The sequence below is a fragment of the Mauremys mutica genome, chromosome 21 (assembly GCF_020497125.1).
Source record: "Mauremys mutica isolate MM-2020 ecotype Southern chromosome 21, ASM2049712v1, whole genome shotgun sequence".
Lineage (NCBI taxonomy): Eukaryota > Metazoa > Chordata > Testudines > Geoemydidae > Mauremys > Mauremys mutica.
The window spans coordinates 263,422-283,578 of record NC_059092.1 but is presented as its reverse complement, the minus strand read 5'-3'; the positions used below and the strand labels follow the sequence as shown (position 1 = coordinate 283,578).

The 20,157-nt window shown below is 44.0% G+C and overlaps 1 protein-coding gene across 2 annotated transcripts in view; it reads left to right on the top strand.

Annotated features, from left to right (window-relative positions):
* The first annotated feature begins 568 nt into the window (after nucleotides 1–568).
* The window catches only part of SLC45A1 (solute carrier family 45 member 1), a 32,634-nt gene continuing 13,045 nt past the window's right edge, over nucleotides 569–20,157 (top strand). Inside the window, exons 1-8 of one of the 2 annotated variants that reach the window (XM_044996226.1) lie at nucleotides 569–590; nucleotides 7,342–7,749; nucleotides 9,048–9,140; nucleotides 11,821–12,045; nucleotides 13,148–13,189; nucleotides 13,543–14,252; nucleotides 15,751–15,904; nucleotides 17,504–17,680. In XM_044996226.1, coding sequence (XP_044852161.1) covers nucleotides 7,353–7,749; nucleotides 9,048–9,140; nucleotides 11,821–12,045; nucleotides 13,148–13,189; nucleotides 13,543–14,252; nucleotides 15,751–15,904; nucleotides 17,504–17,680 — 1,798 coding nt within the window. In that variant the 5' untranslated portion in view covers nucleotides 569–590; nucleotides 7,342–7,352. Of the gene's footprint in view, nucleotides 591–2,031; nucleotides 2,196–7,341; nucleotides 7,750–9,047; nucleotides 9,141–11,820; nucleotides 12,046–13,147; nucleotides 13,190–13,542; nucleotides 14,253–15,750; nucleotides 15,905–17,503; nucleotides 17,681–20,157 lie in introns of those variants that run through there. The other variant, XM_044996227.1, reaches the window with a different exon arrangement.

Below are 20,157 nucleotides of genomic sequence, written 5' to 3'. Positions count from 1 at the left end.
TTAAAGAGCAGAGCTAATTTTGAATCCTTTAGGAGTCCATCTAGAGGCTGCTGACCTGAATTCACATTGGGCCAATGGTGCACCAGCACCAGGGCTCCCCTACTACAAGCTGAAACCACTAAGAGCTGAAATCCCTAAAAGAGCTAAGCTTACTGAGCTGAGATCACTGAGTGGGGGAGCCTGAAGATCGATTGCTAAGCGGCTGGCAGAGCAGAGCAGTCTGCAGCATGTTGGAGCAGCCCATAGAACAGTGAGCAGTGTGGAGCAGTTTGTGGGGACGGCTGACATGGTTCACGGGTCTGCTGGAGGAACAGCACAGCTGGTGGAGTGGAGCCAGTCGCGGTGAAGGCTGCAGCAGAACTCCACGGAGAAGCGGGGCAGTCGGCCCTGGCCCACGTAAGGTGCCCCTTAACACCCTGTGTGCGCCCCCCCCCATTTCCACCCAGGCTGGGGGCGGTAAAACTCTGCAGATAAACTTTTGAACTCTGGGGTGGCACTGACTAGAGACAGAGACTTTTGGGTTGTTGGACTTTCGGGTGATTGGACTTAAGACCCTAAGGGGGAAAGGACAGTGCCAAATGTACTTGGAGGTGGGTTTTTTGCTTATGGTTTGTGTATAGTCCTGTTTGTGGTCTCTCTCCAACATGATGCCGCATCGGTTCCCTCCTTTATTAAAAGGATTTTGCTACACTTGGACTCTGTGCTTGCGAGTGGGGAAGTATTGCCTCCTAGAGGCGCCCGGGGGGGTGGTATGTAATTGTCCCAGGTCACTGGGTGGGGGCTCGAGCCGGTTTTGCATTGTGTTATTGAAACAGAACCCCTGGATACTGAACCCGGCCCTTGTTGCTGCCAACTTAGAGGGGCAGAAGGGTTATACCAGTTCAAGCATTCTTCTTTGCATTCTAAGGCATAAGGGGGAAGACTAGTGTGAGTGACCCCAGCAGTGTTACTCATTGCCCTGCAATTTGGGCATGGTCATTTAGTGGCTGTTGTGACAGTTCAGAGAATGCATGAGGCTATAAGCAGAGCTGAGTTGATGTTGGAAAATAATTTTTGCTGATGTGTTCTTTAATTTCCATGCAAAAGTGGATTAAGTGGTGAAAGAATGCTAAATTAGCCCCTTTCCTTGGGTCATTCCTTCCTGGGCAACATTTTTCCTTCAATAATCATAAGTAGTTATATTAAAATTAAAGAGAGGTTTTTGCCCCTCCCACCGAAGCCCCTTGAACATCTGATGTCTGTTGTATGCTTTTGGGATGTTTGCAGATTCTTCCCCACTTAACTCTGGTTTTATTCCAGAGGCCTGTCATAAGTCCCTGGTGAGTGTTGGGAATCCAGAGAAGTGTAGGAAAACTCTGTCCATTGGCACCTAGTAAATATAGCAATATCTGCCAAATTCTGAAACCAATTACACCTCTGTAGGCATAGGAACACAACAAGCCACGTGCCCTCTGAAACATCCTTGGTTGTCTTAGGTTTCGAACATTTTCAGAGAGTCTCTAAAGGAAGCTTACCAATATTATTGTAAATGCACAGCACTTCTGAAAATCTTGTTGCATGCGAGTTAAAATTGCCAGTCATTTGATTTTAGGACATTTTAAAACCAGTTGATCAGCAAGGTGGTAAATCTAAGTAGAGAGTAACATCAAAGAGGCACTTAAAAAGCCCTGTGACTAATGCACTGAGTGATTTTGTTTATATAGATTTCTTATCAAATATACAACTCTTACTTTAGAAGCCTTTGATATAATAAACTATTAAATTGAAACAGCAGCTAACACACCAGCAGCCTCCTAGTAAAAACCATTGTACTTGATTACAAACCCTTTGTGGGGTAAAAACATTTCTCTTATGAAGACTGGAAATATTTAACAATAAGAGAATGCAGGCATTTCTCCTGTTAGTTTGTCCTATTGTTATGCAATACAGGCAGCTTGTTCTTGCAGCCTGCCGCTTTAAGAAACAATAGCTGAGGTACAGAGAAAAGCTGATGCTTTCTGCAGAGCTCTAGCAGGCTTGGCAGAAAGGAGAGTGAGAGTAGTGATGACATCATCATCCTCCCCAGCCAGAAGGCAGGCTCCTTATGCAGGGAGGGAGGATTCAGCCACTGCAGCAGTGACTAGGAACCTGTACCTCGGATAATCCAGGCATAGATAAACATTTGAAAAAGGATGCTCCTCCATCTGTAATTACAGGTAACTTTATTTCATACTGAACAAATGCAATGCTTTCTGAGATCCAATCCATTCTCTCTTAGTGCTCTTGGCATTTGCTTTGGGGCCCTTTGACAGGAAGGTTTACAAATACTGTATATGGGCTGACATTTTAGAGGAGGATGGGAGGGAGAGGATGATACCTTTTGTTCTTAGTTGCATCTCTTTCTGCAGTTAGTGGTCAGATCACTGTGCAGTTCCTTGGATAATACTTCTGCTGTGGGAAGTCAGAGAGAATGAGCCTTCAGAAGACAATGTCCTGACTTTCATTTTATAAAAAATGAAAGACATGGACTTTGGTATAAATGGAGGATGGCCATTACTGTGAAAATTTCACAAGGGCTGATACGATTTGTGGTTTTCTCCTTCAAATGCTTTATATTGGTGAATAGGTCACCTGGGTTCTAAATTGCCTTCCTGACAATAGAAAGGGTGACAGAATGGATTTTACTAGCAATCTGTTTATTCATTCATACATTTTGATCAACAAACCTTGTATTTCAGAACATTTGGTGAAAGCATCAAGAACCCTTGTATATCTTATACAAGGTGCTGGGAAATATTATATATTTTATATTTGCAATTCAAAGCTTGTGTCACACAATGAACAAAAAACAAATGAATTCTGAAGTCTGGACAAATCTGCTGTTAGACTCATTTGCCTTCGTCTCCCCCACTAGAGTGATGGTTTCTCCGCATTTCCATTGCTATATCACTGATAGTAGATTTAATTCTTGGCTGAATTCTAGACTGACATTTTCATATGAAAATTAATATTAGCTGCACATTCAGTGCTTTGAAAATTAATCTCAGTCTTGATCCAAGAGAAGTTTATTTTTCTAATATTTAAAAAAAAATCCCTTTTTGGTTAATGAGGGTACTAAGAGCTTATGCATATAATGTTAATGCATGCATCCTTCTGATGATTCATGAGCCTGGTTGACAGGACAATGGCTTGGTTCTAAAAGGTAAGACACTTATTATATTTGTAACACTAAAAAATTTCCAGTAAAAAAAAATCTTTAAAATTAAAAAAGTGAAATGTAACTAAGAGTTATATAGTGGTTGCTTTAGATACAGTAGGAGAGGTTTATCCCTCAAACTGTTTAACTCCCAGGGAGATGTTACCTGATTTGCTACATTAGGGAAGTTTGTAATTTAGTGGAGAGCCCCTGTGCTAGGAGGATGGGTTCTATCCCTTGCGAGGTGGAGCCGAGATGAAACTCTAGGGGAAAGCAAACTTACTATAGTGTTTAGACTCAACCTCCCAAATCCCATAAGTAAAGGATACTCAAAATGAAAGCTGCTCAAGCCAATAATAGCTCCTACTTATGCAGAACCTTTCAATCCAAATGATCTCAAAGTGCATTACATATTTTTTGAGTTATATACAGGAATCACTACATAGAATCGTAGGACTGGAAGGGACATTGAGAGGTCATCTAGTCAGTCCTGCCATGAGTGCAGGGACTGAAGTATTATCTAGACCATCCCTGACAGGTGTTTGTCTAACCTGCTCTTAAAAATCTCCAGCGATGGAGATTACACAACCTCCCCAGGCAATTTATTCCAGTGCTTAACCACCCTGACAGTTAGGAAGATTTTCCTAATGTCCAACCTAAACCTCCCTTGCTGCAATTTAAGCCCATTGCTTCTTGTCCCATCCTCAGAGATGAAGAACAATAATTTTTCTCCCTCTTCCTTGTAACAACTTTTATGTACTTGAAGACTGAGAGAGGGGACAGGATAACAGTTTTCTTCTCCAGACTAAACAAACCCAATTTTTTCAATCTTCCCTCATAGGTCATGTTTTCTAGACCTTTAATCATTTTTGTTGCTCTTCTCTGGACTTTCTCCAGTTTGTCCACATCTTTCCTGAAATGTGGACACAATACTCCAGTTGAGGCCTAATCAGCATGGAGTAGAGCAGAAGAATTATTTCTTGTGTCTTGCTTACAACACTCCTGCTAAGATATCTGTAGCAAAGCAAAGACTCACTGGCACAGCACCTTCTGCTGGTTGTCCTGGGAATTAGCTTTTGTCCAGACCAGAGCGCCCTCTGCTGGCCAGTGTATTGCCTGCTGCTGGCCCCATGTTCCTCCCAGACCCCAGCACCCCTTTACCTCAGGGTTCTGCCCCAGCAGTACCCTCACACTCTGGGTCTTCCCTCACAGGGGAACCCCCAACCCTCTATCCCCACCTTGCGCCAGTGGCTACTGCCAGTCATCATCTAGCCCCTGCTCATTGGGGTAGACTGCAGTCTATAATGGCCACTCATCACTAGCAAGGGGGTTAGAACCTGCTGCCTTTTCCTATCCCCAGGCTGCCCCTCTGCATCCCCAATACCTTTCCAAAGTCTTCACCAAGGCCTGCAGGTTTACCAGGCTGCATTCCCCAGCTCCCTTTGCCCTTCCCCAGCACTGCTCCACTTCAGGTACCATATGTTCCCCAGCAGCTCAGCCTTCTTCCTCCAGAGCTGGAAAGAGACTCACCCAGCTTCTGGCCCACAGCCCTCTTATCAGGGCCAGCTGGGCCCTAATTGAACTGGCCACAGCTGTGGCTGCTTCCCCAATCAGCCTAGCTTTTCCCAGCCACAGCCCTCTCCAGGGTCTTCGGCGGCAATTCGGCAGCAGGTCCTTCACTCTCCCTCTCTTCCTCTTCTCACTGAAACCCAAAGAGCTGAAACTGAAGCTGATCGCCAATTACTATGTGAAAAAATATGATTATGGGCTTTCCTGGGTGGAAGAAGTAAATTAAAATGTTGCTTACTGTAAAAGGTGAATCTCAAAATGAAGTTGAGGAACTGGAAGAGGAGATGTCAAACGGGCATTCTGTCATAATCGACACATAGTCCTGTCTCAAAAATAGATCATGGTTTATTAATCTAAGTTTATCTATGTTTCTGCTATGATTTTATTTTCTCTGTACTGAAGCTGTATATCACACTGTCAGTTTGTGAGCAGAGGTGGCTCTAGGAATTGCGCTGCTCCAAACATGGCGGCGCGCCACAGGGGGCGCTCTGGCGGTCGCCAGCCCCGCGGCTCCGGTGGACCTCCCGCAGGCATGCCTGCGGATGCTCCACCGAAGCCGCAGGACCAGCAGCCCCTCCGCAGGCACGTCTGCGGAAGGTCCACCGGAGCCGTGGGACCAGCAGACCCTCCGCAGGCATGCCTGCGGGAGATCCACCGGAGCTGCCTGCCGCCCTCCCATGGGACGCCGCCCCAAGCACGCGCTTGGCGTGCTGGGGTCTGGAGCCAGCCCTATTTGTGAGGCAAAAGAGATCCTGGACTCTGATGAATGTTACTTTTGTCCTGTCTTTTTGTTTTTCTTAATTTAAAATAAAAGGGCCTTTCAAACAGCGTGCGTGCGTGTGTGTGTGTGTGTGTGTGTGTGTGTGTGAGAGAGAGAGAGAGGGATCTAGACTTCACAAAATGCCGGGGTGAAGGAAACGAACAACCTCTTAGCTTTCATGATAACCACAGCAAATAGCTCTAGTGCACCTGATCGGACTGGGGACTTGTCCTTCATCACTGGCACTCTAGCTTCCTTCCCTCTCACAATATTGGTTCCATGTTGGACATAGTATACTTAGATTTCCAGAAAGCCTTTGACAAGGTCCCTCACCAAAGGCTCTTACGTAAATTAAGCTGTCATGGGATAAAAGGGAAGGTCCTTTCATGGATTGAGAACTGGTTAAAGGACAGGGAACAAAGGGTAGGAATTAATGGTAAATTCTCAGAATGGAGAGGGGTAACTAGTGGTGTTCCCCAAGGGTCAATCCTATTCAATTTATTCATAAATGATCTGGAGAAAGGGGTAAACAGTGAGGTGGCAAAGTTTGCAGATGATACTAAACTACTCAAGATAGTTAAAACCAAAGCAGATTGTGAAGAACTTCAAAAAGATCTCGCCAAACTAAGTGATTGGGCAATAAAATGGCAAATGAAATTTAATGTGGATAAATGTAAAGTAATGCACATTGGAAGAAATAACCCCAACTATACATACAACATGATGGGGGCTAATTTAGCTACAACGAGTCAGGAAAAAGATCTTGGCGTCATCGTGGATAGTTCTCTAAAGATGTCCACGCAGTGTGCAGAGGCGGTCAAAAAAGCAAACAGGATGTTAGGAATCATTAAAAAGGGGATAGAGAATAAGACTGAGAATATATTATTGCCCTTATATAAATCCATGGTACGCCCACATCTCGAATACTGTGTACAGATGTGGTCTCCTCACCTCAAAAAAGATATTCTGGCACTAGAAAAGGTTCAGAAAAGGGCAACTAAAATGATTAGGGGTTTGGAGAGGGTCCCATACGAGGAAAGATTAAAGAGGCTAGGACTCTTCAGCTTGGAAAAGAGGAGACTAAGGGGGGATATGATAGAGGTATATAAAATCATGAGTGATGTTGAGAAAGTGGATAAGGAGAAGTTATTTACTTATTCCCATAATACAAGAACTAGGGGTCACCAAATGAAATTAATAGGCAGCAGGTTTAAAACAAATAAAAGGAAGTTCTTCTTCACGCAGCGCACAGTCAACTTGTGGAATGCCTTACCTGAGGAGGTTGTAAAGGCTAGGACTATAACAACGTTTAAAAGGGGACTGGATAAATTCATGGTGGCTAAGTCCATAAATGGCTATTAGCCAGGATGGGTAAGAATGGTGTCCCTAGCCTCTGTTCGTCAGAGGATGGAGATGGATGGCAGGAGAGAGATCACTCGGTCATTGCCTGTTAGGTTCACTCCCTCTGGGGCACCTGGCATTGGCCACTGTCGGTAGACAGATACTGGGCTAGATGGACCTTTGGTCTGACCCGGTACGGCCTTTCTTATGTTCTTATGTTATGTCATCCATGAACTGTAGTGACCTGCAAGGGCATTATGAAGGGGGAAAGGCCCCTAGGGGCCAGTGAGTGTCCTACTAGGTTATTAGCACAGAAAGTTCCTAAATCGACCAGCATTCATTTTCTTATGTTCATTAAAATCTTATGTTCTGTGAAAGGCTGAGGCATTAAATATGCCCCATGACCAGAAATGGGCTAGATTAGAACTTCAGTTGCTAAAATCAGGTGACATTTCTCTTTCATAGCAATACTGAATCTCAGCTTTTTTCCTCCCAGGAATATCTACAATGATCCCTTCAGCTGCAGCAACCCCTCCCAGTGACGTGCTTTTCCCCAGCCTGTCTTGTCAGGAATTCTGGAGGTCACAGATCTCAGGCTATTCCGGATCTGTCACTCGCCACATCAGTCATCGTGCCAACAACTTTAAAAGACACCCAAAGAGGAGAAAACACATCCGCCCCTCCCCTCCACCACCACCAAATACACCATGCCCTATTGATCTGATTGACTTTGGGGATCTCCACCCTCAGAGATCTTTCCTAGAACTGCTGTTTAATGGGTGCATTCTCTTTGGGATTGAGTTCAGCTATGCCATGGAAACAGCCTATGTGACTCCTGTGTTGCTTCAGATGGGGCTGCCGGATCAGTTGTATGGAATGGTGTGGTTTATCAGCCCAATACTAGGTAATTTTTTTACGCTAATTTTACCCTCCTGCTTTTCCACTTCACAAGAAATTAGTTTGACACTGAGTTCTTTCTTTTCTTTGCTATTTAATTTACTTTACAGGTTTTACACATGAGATGTGGAAGTTGGAACCACTACCCATAATTTTAGAGAACAAAATGGAGAGGAGGGCCAGATGTGACCAAAGAGGGATTTCTCATTACTGATTTCTGAGTCTATTTTTTATTTGCAGCCAACATACTTCCAGAATTTTGGCTACTCCATTTGTGTATTTAAAAATTAATTTAAAGGAAGTCAAGTAACTAACTTCTATTGACACAACAGAAAGAGGGGGAGAATATGGAGACTAAACCTCTCTGGGCCTGTCAGCTAGCTGGGTGGGAAGGTGGGGGGTAGCTTTGAGTTAAACAAGGCATCCCAGGGATGAAGTAAATCTACTTCTCAGTCCAGAGTTTTGCTTTCTGTTGGGGTTGTGGCATATTCCTCTGCACAGACATGGGGTGGAACGTGTATTCTTCTATACAGGGAGAGTAGCGGAAAGTATTATTCCACAACTTGGGTAACATCCTTCTGTCTCTTTGTTCTTTTAAAACTGATTTCAGAAGAAGAGAAGAAATAATTCCTTTACTCAGTCACTGAATCCCTACCTGGCCCAGTATAATCCAGGCAGCATTCAGATTTACACATTGACTTACTGCTACAGCCCAGGCTAACCTTATAAAGAAGTTCCAGTTTAAGGCAGTAAAGTTGTTCATACAGAACTGAGCACCTTACGGGATAAAATAATTGCCCATTCATTTTACACTTTTTGTCAAACACCACTGTTATCTTGGAAGTGGATTGGATTGCATTGGGTCAGGCTGGTACCAACTGAACATTACATAATGTACTACAGTTCTCAGCTTCCACTCCAGGAAATTCAAAGAAGTAAATAGTGCAAAAGTCTAGGGTCCAGAAGGTATTTAGGTCTTGCTGCACTCAGCATTGCAACACTTAACTGATAAGGAGCCTAAATCTCATTTTCAAAGTCATGTAGGCACTTAGGAGCCAAAATTTCAAGTGTCTGTCCCTTTTGAAAATAAGATTTAGGTTCCTAAAGCAATTAGGCATAGCATCACCAAGCACAACAATGCCTAATACCTTTCAAAAACTGGGCATAGGTGACTGCTATTGATCGAGAAGGTCACATTCTGCCTTAATGATGCATTTTCTGCCTTTTAAACTTCCTGTTATGAAGTCTTGGTGAAACAGGATGGTAACAGAAATGTCCATTACTTGTGAGTCACTTTTGTTTCAGGTTTCCTACTGCAGCCTTTGCTGGGGGCCTGGAGTGACAGATGCACATCAAGATTTGGCAGGAGGCGGCCTTTCATTCTGGTCCTGGCAATAGGTGTGTTTTTTTTAAATATAAAAGCAAAATAACTTTAAATCTCAAAATATGTAAAACAGACAGTGAAAACCTCTTCTTCCCTTCTGCCTCCCTCCAACCCCGCTCCTCTCTGCCCAGGGCAGTGTTCTCTGTGACAGGCCTTGTTCCCCTCTCCTCCCCAACCCTCACTGCTGCAGTGCTCTGACCTGAAAAGCCATATTCCCCTTCCCCTCAGCTGTGCAGGGCTGTGAGTGCCACAGCCCTGCTGGTGAACAAAGCATCGGACTGGGCTCCAAGACCTTGACTTCTAATTCCAGCCCTGACACTTGCCATGTGGCTCGGATAGAATCTCTGGCCTTCACAATGTAAGGGGACTGTTGCCCCCTTACTAACATTCAGTGGGGTGTTTTGGTTGGCAAGTTCCCAGCACTAAAAGGGGAGAGGCCAATGCTCCAGATCAGCCTGATTGACAAGGTGGGCAGGCTAATCAGGGAGTCAGGAGGCCAGGGGGGTCCTGCCCTCCGTGTGAGCTGGAATTGCCTGGGTCAGACAGAGTGGGGCCGAGCTAAGGCGAAAGCAGGGGCCTGAGCTGAGCTGCTGGAAGCAGAGCTGCAGCCCAAAAAGCCAGAGCACAGCCCAGAGAGAGCAGACCTGCCCTGGGAGCAGAGCTGCAGCAACCAGAGCCAGAGGGGCCGGAGAAGCAGCCAAGGGAGCTGAAGGCAGAGCAGCAGCAGCAGCCGTGCTGAGGCAGAGTGGAGCTGGAGCAGGCCAGAGCTGGGTGCGGTGAGCAGCTGGGGAGAGCGAGGGGGACCCTGGGCAGTGGGCCCAGCGCAGGGAGACGCCTCAGCCAAGAGGCCCTGCAGGCCAGACTGGGAGGGGGATCGTAACCCTGACAGGGCGGGGGTGATGCTGGGGAGAAGGGTCCTGCCACCCACAGCCTGAGAGTGTGTGGCCACTGCCAGAGCAAGTGTCCAACCCGCAGCGTCCCTGCAGCACAGCCAGGGCCTGAGAAGGAGGCCTGGGACCTACAAGGAACAGACTGAATTGCCCTGACATTCCAGAGACACTGTTTGTGATGTTCCCTGCCACAGAGCAGGGTGACGTGTTTCCTTTAACTTTTCCCATTTTTCCTTATTCTTTTTTAAATTAATTGTTAATTAAACAACTTGTATTTGCTTTAAATTGTATGAAATGATCAGTGGGTCAGGAAGGTGCCCAGTGTAAGAGAGTACCTCGGAGTGGGGACACCCTAGCCCCTGTCCTGAGGTTGAGCCCTACCAGGAATCCTGGGCCCAGCCTTGTTGGGGTTACGAGGACTCTGCCAGACAGGAAAGTGGAAGGGGAGTCCTCAAGGGCAGGGAGGCCTCTGGGTAAAGTAAGTGGGAGCAAGGACTCAGATCCTTTCGCTAGCCTGCTTCACCAGGGTAGTGCAGAAGCCAGGAAAGTTCACCACAATAGCGGGACCATTCCCCCGCTTACAACTACACCAGTTTCCTTTTCTCCATAAGAGAGGTGCTGTGAGCTTTAGCTGGTTAGTGTTTGAAAATGAGGTGTGTGCAATGCTGTTTGGGTTGAATTTTACACTTAATCCCATTTGCTGACCTCAGCTTTTTGTTTCTTCAAAAGCAGAAGGAATTTATAATTGCTCAGAGAAATACATAGACTATTGCCCATATGGCCTTTCCCAGAGTGAAAGCCCCAACATGAGGGGGCCAGAGAGGTTCCTGCTCCAGGTGAGAAGTTATAGGGCTCTCTAGAGTTTGCTGGGGCTGACAGATCCAGAGAGGCAGGACCCTTCTAGTTGCATCTGGCTGGGTCTCCCTACTGTTGTGCAGTAGCCCGCAGGAAGGGGAAGCAAAGGGCAGTTAGTGTTTCAAGCAGCATTCCCTCCTACATCTGCAGCACTTGCAGTAGATGGTGCTGTTGAGTGTGGACAGTCTATTCCCTACACCCTACCATGAAGCTCCTTCTATGTGGAGCTCCTGTAGAGGGGCGTCTATAGGATTTCAGGGAGGGTGGAACGGTGGTACGTCTACGTGTATGATTCCCAACTCACATACGCATACACACACCGGTTCTCATTGGGCTAGCACAAGTCTAAATAGTAGTGTAACCATGGTAGCATGGGCAACAGCAGCAGAGGCATGGCTTAGCTATACTAAGTACAAACCTGTGGGAAATTGGTGGGTGTGTATTCAGTACAACTAAGCCATGCTGTCACTGCCTGTGCTATTGTGGCCTGATGAGAGCTAGTGTGAGTATATGTATGTTACCTGGGAACTACACCCCTAGCTTGTAGTGTTGACAGAGGGCACTCTCCCGCTGCCTCTTGTGTGGGCAACTAGAGATGTATGCATGGAAGCATCCTGTCTGCTCAAAGATCTGGTGAGATCTAGGCCTATGTGAAGGGCTGTCAGCAGAAAGGAAATGCTACAAACAAACAAACTGTGGAAAGTGCTCATTAAATTTTGAGGTTGGATCTAAGAAAAGCAAATAATTCAGTTAGTTTGGACATTGTCGGGAACAGAGATCCAAAATCTTTCCATAAACCACACAGAACCCCCAGTCTGTGGTGATCTGACTGTGAATGATGCTACCTGCTGTACTGAGTTTAGTGTAGAATAACACTTGGAGAGCAAGGAAGCATGGGCCTTCATAATTTTTTCCTCATGGTTGATCTAATTTGATGCCTTGTTCCTAGGAGCATTATTGGGGCTCTCACTTATGCTGAATGGAAGGGACATTGGCAGCGCCTTGGCTGACACTGTGAATAACCATAAATGGGGGATCATTCTCACAATCTGTGGGGTTGTCCTAATGGACTTCAGTGCAGATTCGGCAGACAATCCCAGTCATGCCTACATGATGGATGTGTGTAGCCCAGTGGATCAAGACAGGGGGCTTAACATCCATGCTTTGTTAGCAGGTATGCACTTTTATTTATTCTTGCATGGTATATAGCCATTTAGCTATGAGCAGACAAGATTCAATATAGAATAGCATGGCATGAATGTGTGTATATATCAGGGGTAGGAAACCTATGGTACGCGTGCCAAAGGTGGCACGCAAGCTGATTTTCAGTGGCATTCACACTGCCTGGGTCCTGGTCACCTGTCCAGGCAGCTCTGCATTTTAATTTAATTTTAAATGAAGCTTCTTAAATATTTTAAAAAGCTTATTTACTTTACTTACAACAATAGTTTATTTATATGTTATAGACTTATAGAAAGAGACCTTCTAAAAACATTAAAATGTATTACTGGCACGTGAAACTTTAAATTACAGTGAATAAATGAAGACTCAGCACACCACTTCTCAAAGGTTGCCAACCCCTGGTATATACCATAGGTCTTTGAACTGTAAAGATACATACAGCTTTGGGTTGGGGAACTGTCTCTTTTCGTCTACTATAAGCATAACTCAATAAGTAACTTCAGTAATTTTAAAAAATAAACAGTGTATAAATTATAGTAAGTTTGTGATATTTTGGCCTTTATCAGTTTGGGTTTTATTGTTGAAGAGTTTCACAACAAATGTAAAAAATAGAAATAAACTAAATTCTTGAGCAGCTCTTCATGAGACCCCCCTCAAACAGATGTGGTAGTAATAATATTCACAGAGAGAGGAGATGAGCATACTGTACTCAGGAGAACATACCATTTTTATTGGCTTTATTGGAGGAGGCAAATCCTGCTGGGTGCTCTAAACAAGCTGACCCTTATTTTCATTGTTAGCTGTCGAACTCTGCAGTCTAGTTTTTCTCTTTCAACAGATTTATAAAACATTCTTCTGCTTTGCCCTATATATGTGTGTGATGAAAGAAAGGACATTGGTCTAAGGCTGTCACCACATGAATGGAGCTTGTATAATTTATATATTTTATATAGTGTTTGTTTTAAACAGTGTTGCCACTTCAAATGTGTAGCCAGCTCATTATTCAGTAAATTGAGCTAATCTGACTCTGAATACAAACAGGAAAGAGCTTCCTATTGAGATGAAGGATCAATTTTAACTTCTCCACTTTTCAGAGGAGAAATGCACTTTAATCCTAGAGCTATTCCATAAGGCAGGTAAGCATCTCTGTTATCATTTTATCGGTGGGGACTCTGATGCATACAAAGGTTAATTGACTTGTCCTAAAATGATCTGGCAAATCTGGGATTAGAGCTGGCTTCAAGTTTTTTATATCAGTTACTTGCGCAACATCAACCTCCTTCCCCTCTCTGTGTCATCATTAATGTGCTTTTGGTGCAGGCTATTGTATTGTTTAGTAATGTATTTAAGAGAGAGAAATCCTTAAAGTGATTAACTAGGAATTGGGAATGTAGCTCAGAACTCATGATTCAAATGGTGCTGTGCTTCATTGCCTTTTTTCTTTAGGGATTGGCTGGGGAAGGTAATCTTAATCTATTTTCCCCACCAGGTCTTGGAGGTGGCTTTGGTTATGTTGTTGGAGGAATAAATTGGGATAAAACCAGTTTTGGAAGAGCTGTGGGAGGGCAGCTCCGTGTCATCTATGTCTTCACAGCAATAATATTGACTATCACTACTGTCTTGACTCTAATTAGCATTCCAGAAAGACCACTGCAGTCTTTTAGCAAGAAGAAAAAAGTGATGAAGAGTCCAAGTCTTCCTCTTCCTCCTTCTCCACCTCTTTTGTTTGAGGAAGGTGTAAATGAAAATCTCAGTTTTACAAGTCCAATTTCCCCTTTCAGCCCACTCACACCTAAATATGGCAGTTTTAACAGCAGAGACAACTCCTTGACAGGAATTAATGAATTTGCATCATCATTTGGGACCTCAAATATTGACAGTGTACTCATAGACTGCTTCACAGGAGGGTATGATGGCTATTTAGCAATCCCAGCTAGCTTGCCCAGACAGGCAATCAGTGTCAGTTTTCCCAGGGTGCCAGAAGGTTTTTACTGTCAAGAAAATGGAATCCTGGACCAAGGAGAGAATTCTGTAAATCCAGGGCCAGATGGAGATGCACTAAGGGTGGGTTCACTGGATGCAATAAAGCCACGATCAGTAGGGATTCTGAAAAGGCCTCAGACCTTGGCCATTCCAGATGTTGTCACAGGATATTGTCCAGAAAGTAGCAGGAGAAGAAATGTAACCTTCAGCCAACAGGTAAGGGGAGAAAATATCTCCAGAAACAATGTCATGACCATGTAATTTGAACATTCATTTAATCTCTTTAAATAGTTTTACCTTTTATTTTAAAATGCTTAAATATATACTTTTATCATAATGACTGACTTTTTTTTGTTTGTCTATGCACACTTGTGATTAAGGGCTCTTTGTAACAGCTTGTTTATGAAAGCTATGATGGGAATACAATATATGAACTCATCATATGAGTCTATTAATAAGAGGGAGAGGATTTAGGGAACAAAAATTTGTAAGAGATTGCAGGAAATTATTTATGACTCGGACTCTCTGCCAGGGAATAATGTGGGCCTTTTCCCACTCCTCAGACAATATCACACAAGGTGTAGAGGCAAATTATCTGCACCAGCATTTCTGAGGTTAATAATGTTAGCCACAATTGTTTCACAGCCCATGAAATGATAACCAAAGTAATGGTGGGTGGAAGTGTGTTTTGCTGTGACCATTCCCTCAAGAAGATTACTACCCATGTTCTCATCAGGGAAAGTGAGATTTTCTAGCTCCTGGGAAAAGACTTTCCCCAAACCTAGTGGTTTCTGCAGGAGGAATCTGCAGGAGGCCAGGGACCTCTGTATGCTGGTACATAACGGGAGCAGAAATGAGGCAACTGTCCTGTTATGTATGTTTATTTTGCTATCTTTTGACCCAGTTATACATTTTGTGTTTTGAAACATGTTTAACATAGATATTTTTTGCTATCATATTTCTGTTTTCAGGCTCGTGAATGAGCTCATTTTGTATAGGGGAACGCATTCGGCAGCCCTTTGTAAACATGAGCCAACCTCAGCCAAAAATAGCCTGAGGTTAGCAGGTGCAACACCCATGTAAATCTTTTGGCAAAATTCAGGAGTGAAATAAATGGTGGTGTAAATTACATGCTAGATGTAAGTTGGTCTTAAAAGGTGCAGGAGGGAATAGGAAGTACTTTAACATGCACCAACTAGACATTCAGTAGCTGTGCAAAATGAGTGGAATTAACCACTATGAGTAAAATCCTAGCTTTCCTGCCTTCAGTGGGGCCAGGATTTCACTCCATATGTGTAGAGAATGGTAGGAAAAGCAACTAACATGAGTGTGTAAATTAAAGGAGGTCCTTTTGTCTGCACCACCCCTAGTATTCCTGCGGCCAGATGCAGCCCTGTTGTGAGTACAGCTCCTATTCACTTCAGTTGGATTCATGTCCACTTATGCCAGTACTAAATTTGGTTCCCAAAGAAATCCAGAAGAGTGAAAGATACTTGTTTCAAATCCACTGAAAGCCAGAACAGTGCACAGAACACTACTTTGCATTTTATGATTAACTTATTTACTCCATTGCTTGTATCCCCACTGAATCTAGATTCATCTTTATTCTCAATGTTTACTTTTTATGGCAACACTCTCAGTGACCACAAAGAAATGTAATATAACACAGCTTTGTTTTTATGTTGTTTTCTGATTTGGAGTTCTTATGGTGCAGGTTGCTAATATTTTGCTGAATGGTGTGAAGTATGAGAGTGAGTTGAATGGATCAGGTGAGATGTCTGAGCAATCACTTTCCATGAAACTTCTTTGTTCAACCATCTGCCACATGCCCAAGACTCTGCGTAATCTCTGCATCAACCACTTCTTAGGTAAACCTGCACAGTGTCATGTTGTTTTCACCATGAAAGTAATCATATTTTCCTTCAGAAGAAAATGGTTTAAGAATCAGTTTAGATTAATATTTTAAAGTGTTTGATCTATTGTGGTTGTCCCTTGCCTAGGACTACTGACTAACAGGGTCCTAATTTTCTCCACGGAGGTGACTGATAGTATTCCAAACTCCAGAAAGTCTCTTATGTTTCTTCTATAACTAGATTATTTTCTGCCAGAAATGAAGAATGCACATTTATTTTTACCAAGAAAATAATTCCTTGTTTATATCAGCACTAAGGAAACCTTCCTCTGATTAGGTGTTGAGTATATATACTGGAACACACAAGAAACTGAACTAGGAGCCGAATTTATAAATTGAAATTTTATCATTAAAAATTATTTTACAAATTAGCCTCCTTTGACATTGTCCTCTGGTACTGGACTTCTTACTGAATGAGTTTTTACCTGCTAAGAGGCCTCTAAGGGCATTTCTAGATGAAACTCACTGCGCAGTAAACTGGCGTGTTAATCTTCAGAGCTCCAGTGTGCCATCCACTAACTGTCCATTCCCTAGGGAACTCTTCATGTGGACCCCGCGCACAGACTGTTAATGTGCAGTATGCTGGAGCTCTGTAGATTTATACCTCATCTTACCACACAGTGTGTGTTCCTTTAGACATGCGGTAAGGATAATGATGGGTGATACTTTCTTTTATTTGTGCCAGGGACACTCTCATGTGAGTCGACACAGGGTTCAACTCTCTTTCTACTCCTGTTCCATGTGTACATGAGGCTCCCTAAGAAAGATTGTAAGAGACATGGGCTGTGGTGTTTTCAGTATTCTGATGGCAATCAGCTCTACACCACCATCACCTTCCATCTATTAATGCAGTGGCCAAGTGACTGTCGAAGGCTTGATGGGTCAGGCTCAGTCTAGAGAAGACTGAGTTAATATTAATAAGTTGGCAGAAGGAACCAGATGAACTGTTGCATCAGCATCCTTGAGTGAGGGAGTACAGCTACCATTTGCAACATGCATTCGCTGCTATGGAATTTTATTGAACCAGAGGATGCTGCTGGAGTCCCAGGTAGTCGCCATAACTAAAAGCACTTTTCCCATCTGGTTTTGGAAAGATCAGTGCAGCCATCTCTCTCAGACCTTATTACACTAATCCATGTCTTTGTCATCTCAAGACTAGACCACTATGATGTGCCCTATGTGAAAGCTACATCTTGAATCCACTCAGAAACTAAAGCTAGTTCAGAATTCTGTAACCCATTTGTAGTTTCTCTTGCTCTGATCAGTGCTCTGACCAGTGCAATCTGCCTTTAGGGATTCCAGGTGGTGTTCAAGGGGTAGGTTTTAACCTTTAAAATGCTGACTGACTTTGATGCAGATTATAGTATAGAGCGAGAGACAGTGTCTCAGGTAACTCCCATGATAAGGGCAACCTGTGGAGTGTATTATAGAATGTTACACCGTTTGTTTACTGCTGGGATTTCTAAAATATGCAAGAGCACCCAGAGCTTGGAGTGGGAGCTTAAAGATGCCATTCAAATTTAAATAAATAAATATTGCTTCTGGCTTCTTCTAGGTTGGCTCTCATTTGAGGGAATGTTGCTGTTCTACACAGACTTCATGGGAGAAGTGGTGTTTCAAGGCAATCCTAAAGCCCCTCACAACTCTGATGAATATCAAAAGTACAATGCTGGGGTCACCATGGGCTGTTGGGGAATGTGTATCTATGCATTCAGTGCTGCATTCTATTCAGGTATTAAGTAGAGCTTTCTCCCATACTGCTGAGAGAAGAACAAACTGCCTCTGAAAAGCTGCTTCTGCAGTATAGAATGTTGTTTTGGGCGTGGCATTTATATTGCAGATTAGTGTACTAGTTGAAGGTTTTTCTGCCCTAAAATCTTTTTTTTTAAATTAGGAGTTCTTGTCTGTCTATATACTATCTCTGATAGTTAATACTTGTTAGCATTGACAGCACAGAAACCCAACAGTCCAGTCACAATAAAAAAGTTGCCATTGTATAGCACTGTTCATAAAGTAATGCACAGCTTCACAAGGCTCTTGTGAGGTAGGTGAACTGAGGTATGGGGGAGTTTCACACTTCATAGCTTGTGTAAGCTGAGCATTTTACATGCACCAAGAGTTCCTTGCCTCCCTCAATTTTCCCACATAAGCTCTCTGTATGCTACCATCCCACCTGCCTCTACTGCAGGGACTTCCTGTAACTCCCCTGCGGCTGTTAAGGATTCTGTGTGCCCTGCATTCACACACCCACACACCCTGTGTACAGGGAGCATTCATCCCTCTTTCCCTATGCACAGGGAGCATTCATCCTTCCGCCCATATGCACAGAGACACAGTCCCACATGCAAAGTGGGAAATGTGGCTATGAAATTACTGTAATGTGTGTACACAACTGATTGAAAAGCTGTACTGAGTAGTTATCAAGTGTTTCCTGCCAAACTGGGAGGACATTAATAGTGGGGTTCCACAGAGGTCTGTCCTGGGTCCAGTACTATTCAATATTTTCATTAATGACTTAGATAATGAAGTGGAGAGTATACGTATAAAACCTGAAGGTGACATCAAGCTGGGAAGAGTTGCAAACAATTTGGAGGACAAGATTAAAATTCAAAATGACCATGACAAATTGCGGAACTGCTCTGAAATCAACAAGATTAAATTCAGTATAACAAGTGCAAACTACTGCACTTAGGAACAGGGCCACGCAGAGGTGGGGGGGAAAGTGGGGCAATTTGCCGTGGGCCCCACAGGGGCCCCATGAGCCGCTCCAGGTTTTCAGTGGCACTTTGGCGGCGGGCCCTTCACTTGCTCTGGGTCTTCAGTGGAGGGTCCTTCAGTGCAGTGGAAGCCTCAGAGCGAGTGAAGGTCCCGCCGCTGAAGTGCTGCCAAAGCCTCGGAGCGCCGCCCCTTGAGTACAAGCACCGCCGCAAGCGGCGGAAAAAAAAAGAAAAGAAAAAAGCCTCTATCGGCGGCAGCTCTACCGCCACCGCTTCATTCTTCGGCGGCAATTCGCTGGCGGGTCCTTCCCTCTGAGAGGGACCCACCGCTGAATTGCCGCCAAAGACCCAGCCCTGCCCCAGCCCCGCTGAATCCTCTGGGTGGCCCTGCTTAGGAAAGAAATATCAAATGCACAAATATAAAATTGGGAATAACCGTCTAGACAGCAGTGCTGCAGAAAAGGAACTGGGAGTTATAGTAGGTCACAAGTTTAATATGAGCCAACTGTGTGGTGCAGTTGTGAAATAAGTTAATATAATTGTGGGGTGCATTAACAGGAGTACCCTATGTAAGACTGAGGGGGAACCTAATAATAGTCTTCAAATATGTAAAGAGGATGGTGGTCAATTGTTCTCAATGTCCATTGAATGTAGAGCAAGAAATGTAATCAGTTAAATCTGCAGCAAGGGAGATTCAAGGTAGATATTAGTAAAACCTTTTTAACTATAAAGGATAGTTAAGTACTGGAATACGTTACTAAGGAAGGTGGGGAATTCCCATCATTAGAGGTTTTTAAGGACACGTTAGACGACTACCTCTCAGAGATGGTGTAGGTATGCTTGGTTCTGCCTCAGCACAGGGGGGTGGACTAGATGACCTCTTGTGGTCACTTCCGGCCCTACATTTATACGATTCTATGTATTGGTAGGATAGACAGAGATGAGTTAGGACTACTGTTATGCTGGAAGACATTAATGGGTACCATCAATCAGTTGTTTGATCTAAAACAATTGCAGGGGGGCTTAAAATTGTGGCTGTACTAAAGAGCTGGTAGGGCTTCATGTGGCCCCTATTCCCTCCTTTCAGCTTCCTGATTTTCCCAAAAACCAAGTGTGTTCTGGCCATTGATACCTTGAATATTTCCTGAAATTGAATAGCTGATTCAGCTAATGTTTCCCTTCCTGAGGTTTGCTTTGTTTAGCCCAAACAAACCTTTTTACTGGCCCACCCGCAGCACAATCAGTCCTTCCCTAGCTAGCAGGGTTTCACAAATCAGTCCATCTGCCCATCCCAAGGCTCCCACTGTCCTTCTAGCCCTCAGAAAATCTCCCAGTGTTTCCTGCTCTTTCTAGGGTTCTCTCGTAGACTTTCCACCTGGCTATGGGGAGAACTCCCCTCCAGATCATATCCTGACCTTGAATCTCACCTTAACTAAGACTAGGCAACCCCCCCTTTTTTAAAAGCAGGTGAACTTCAATCTGTATTCATCTG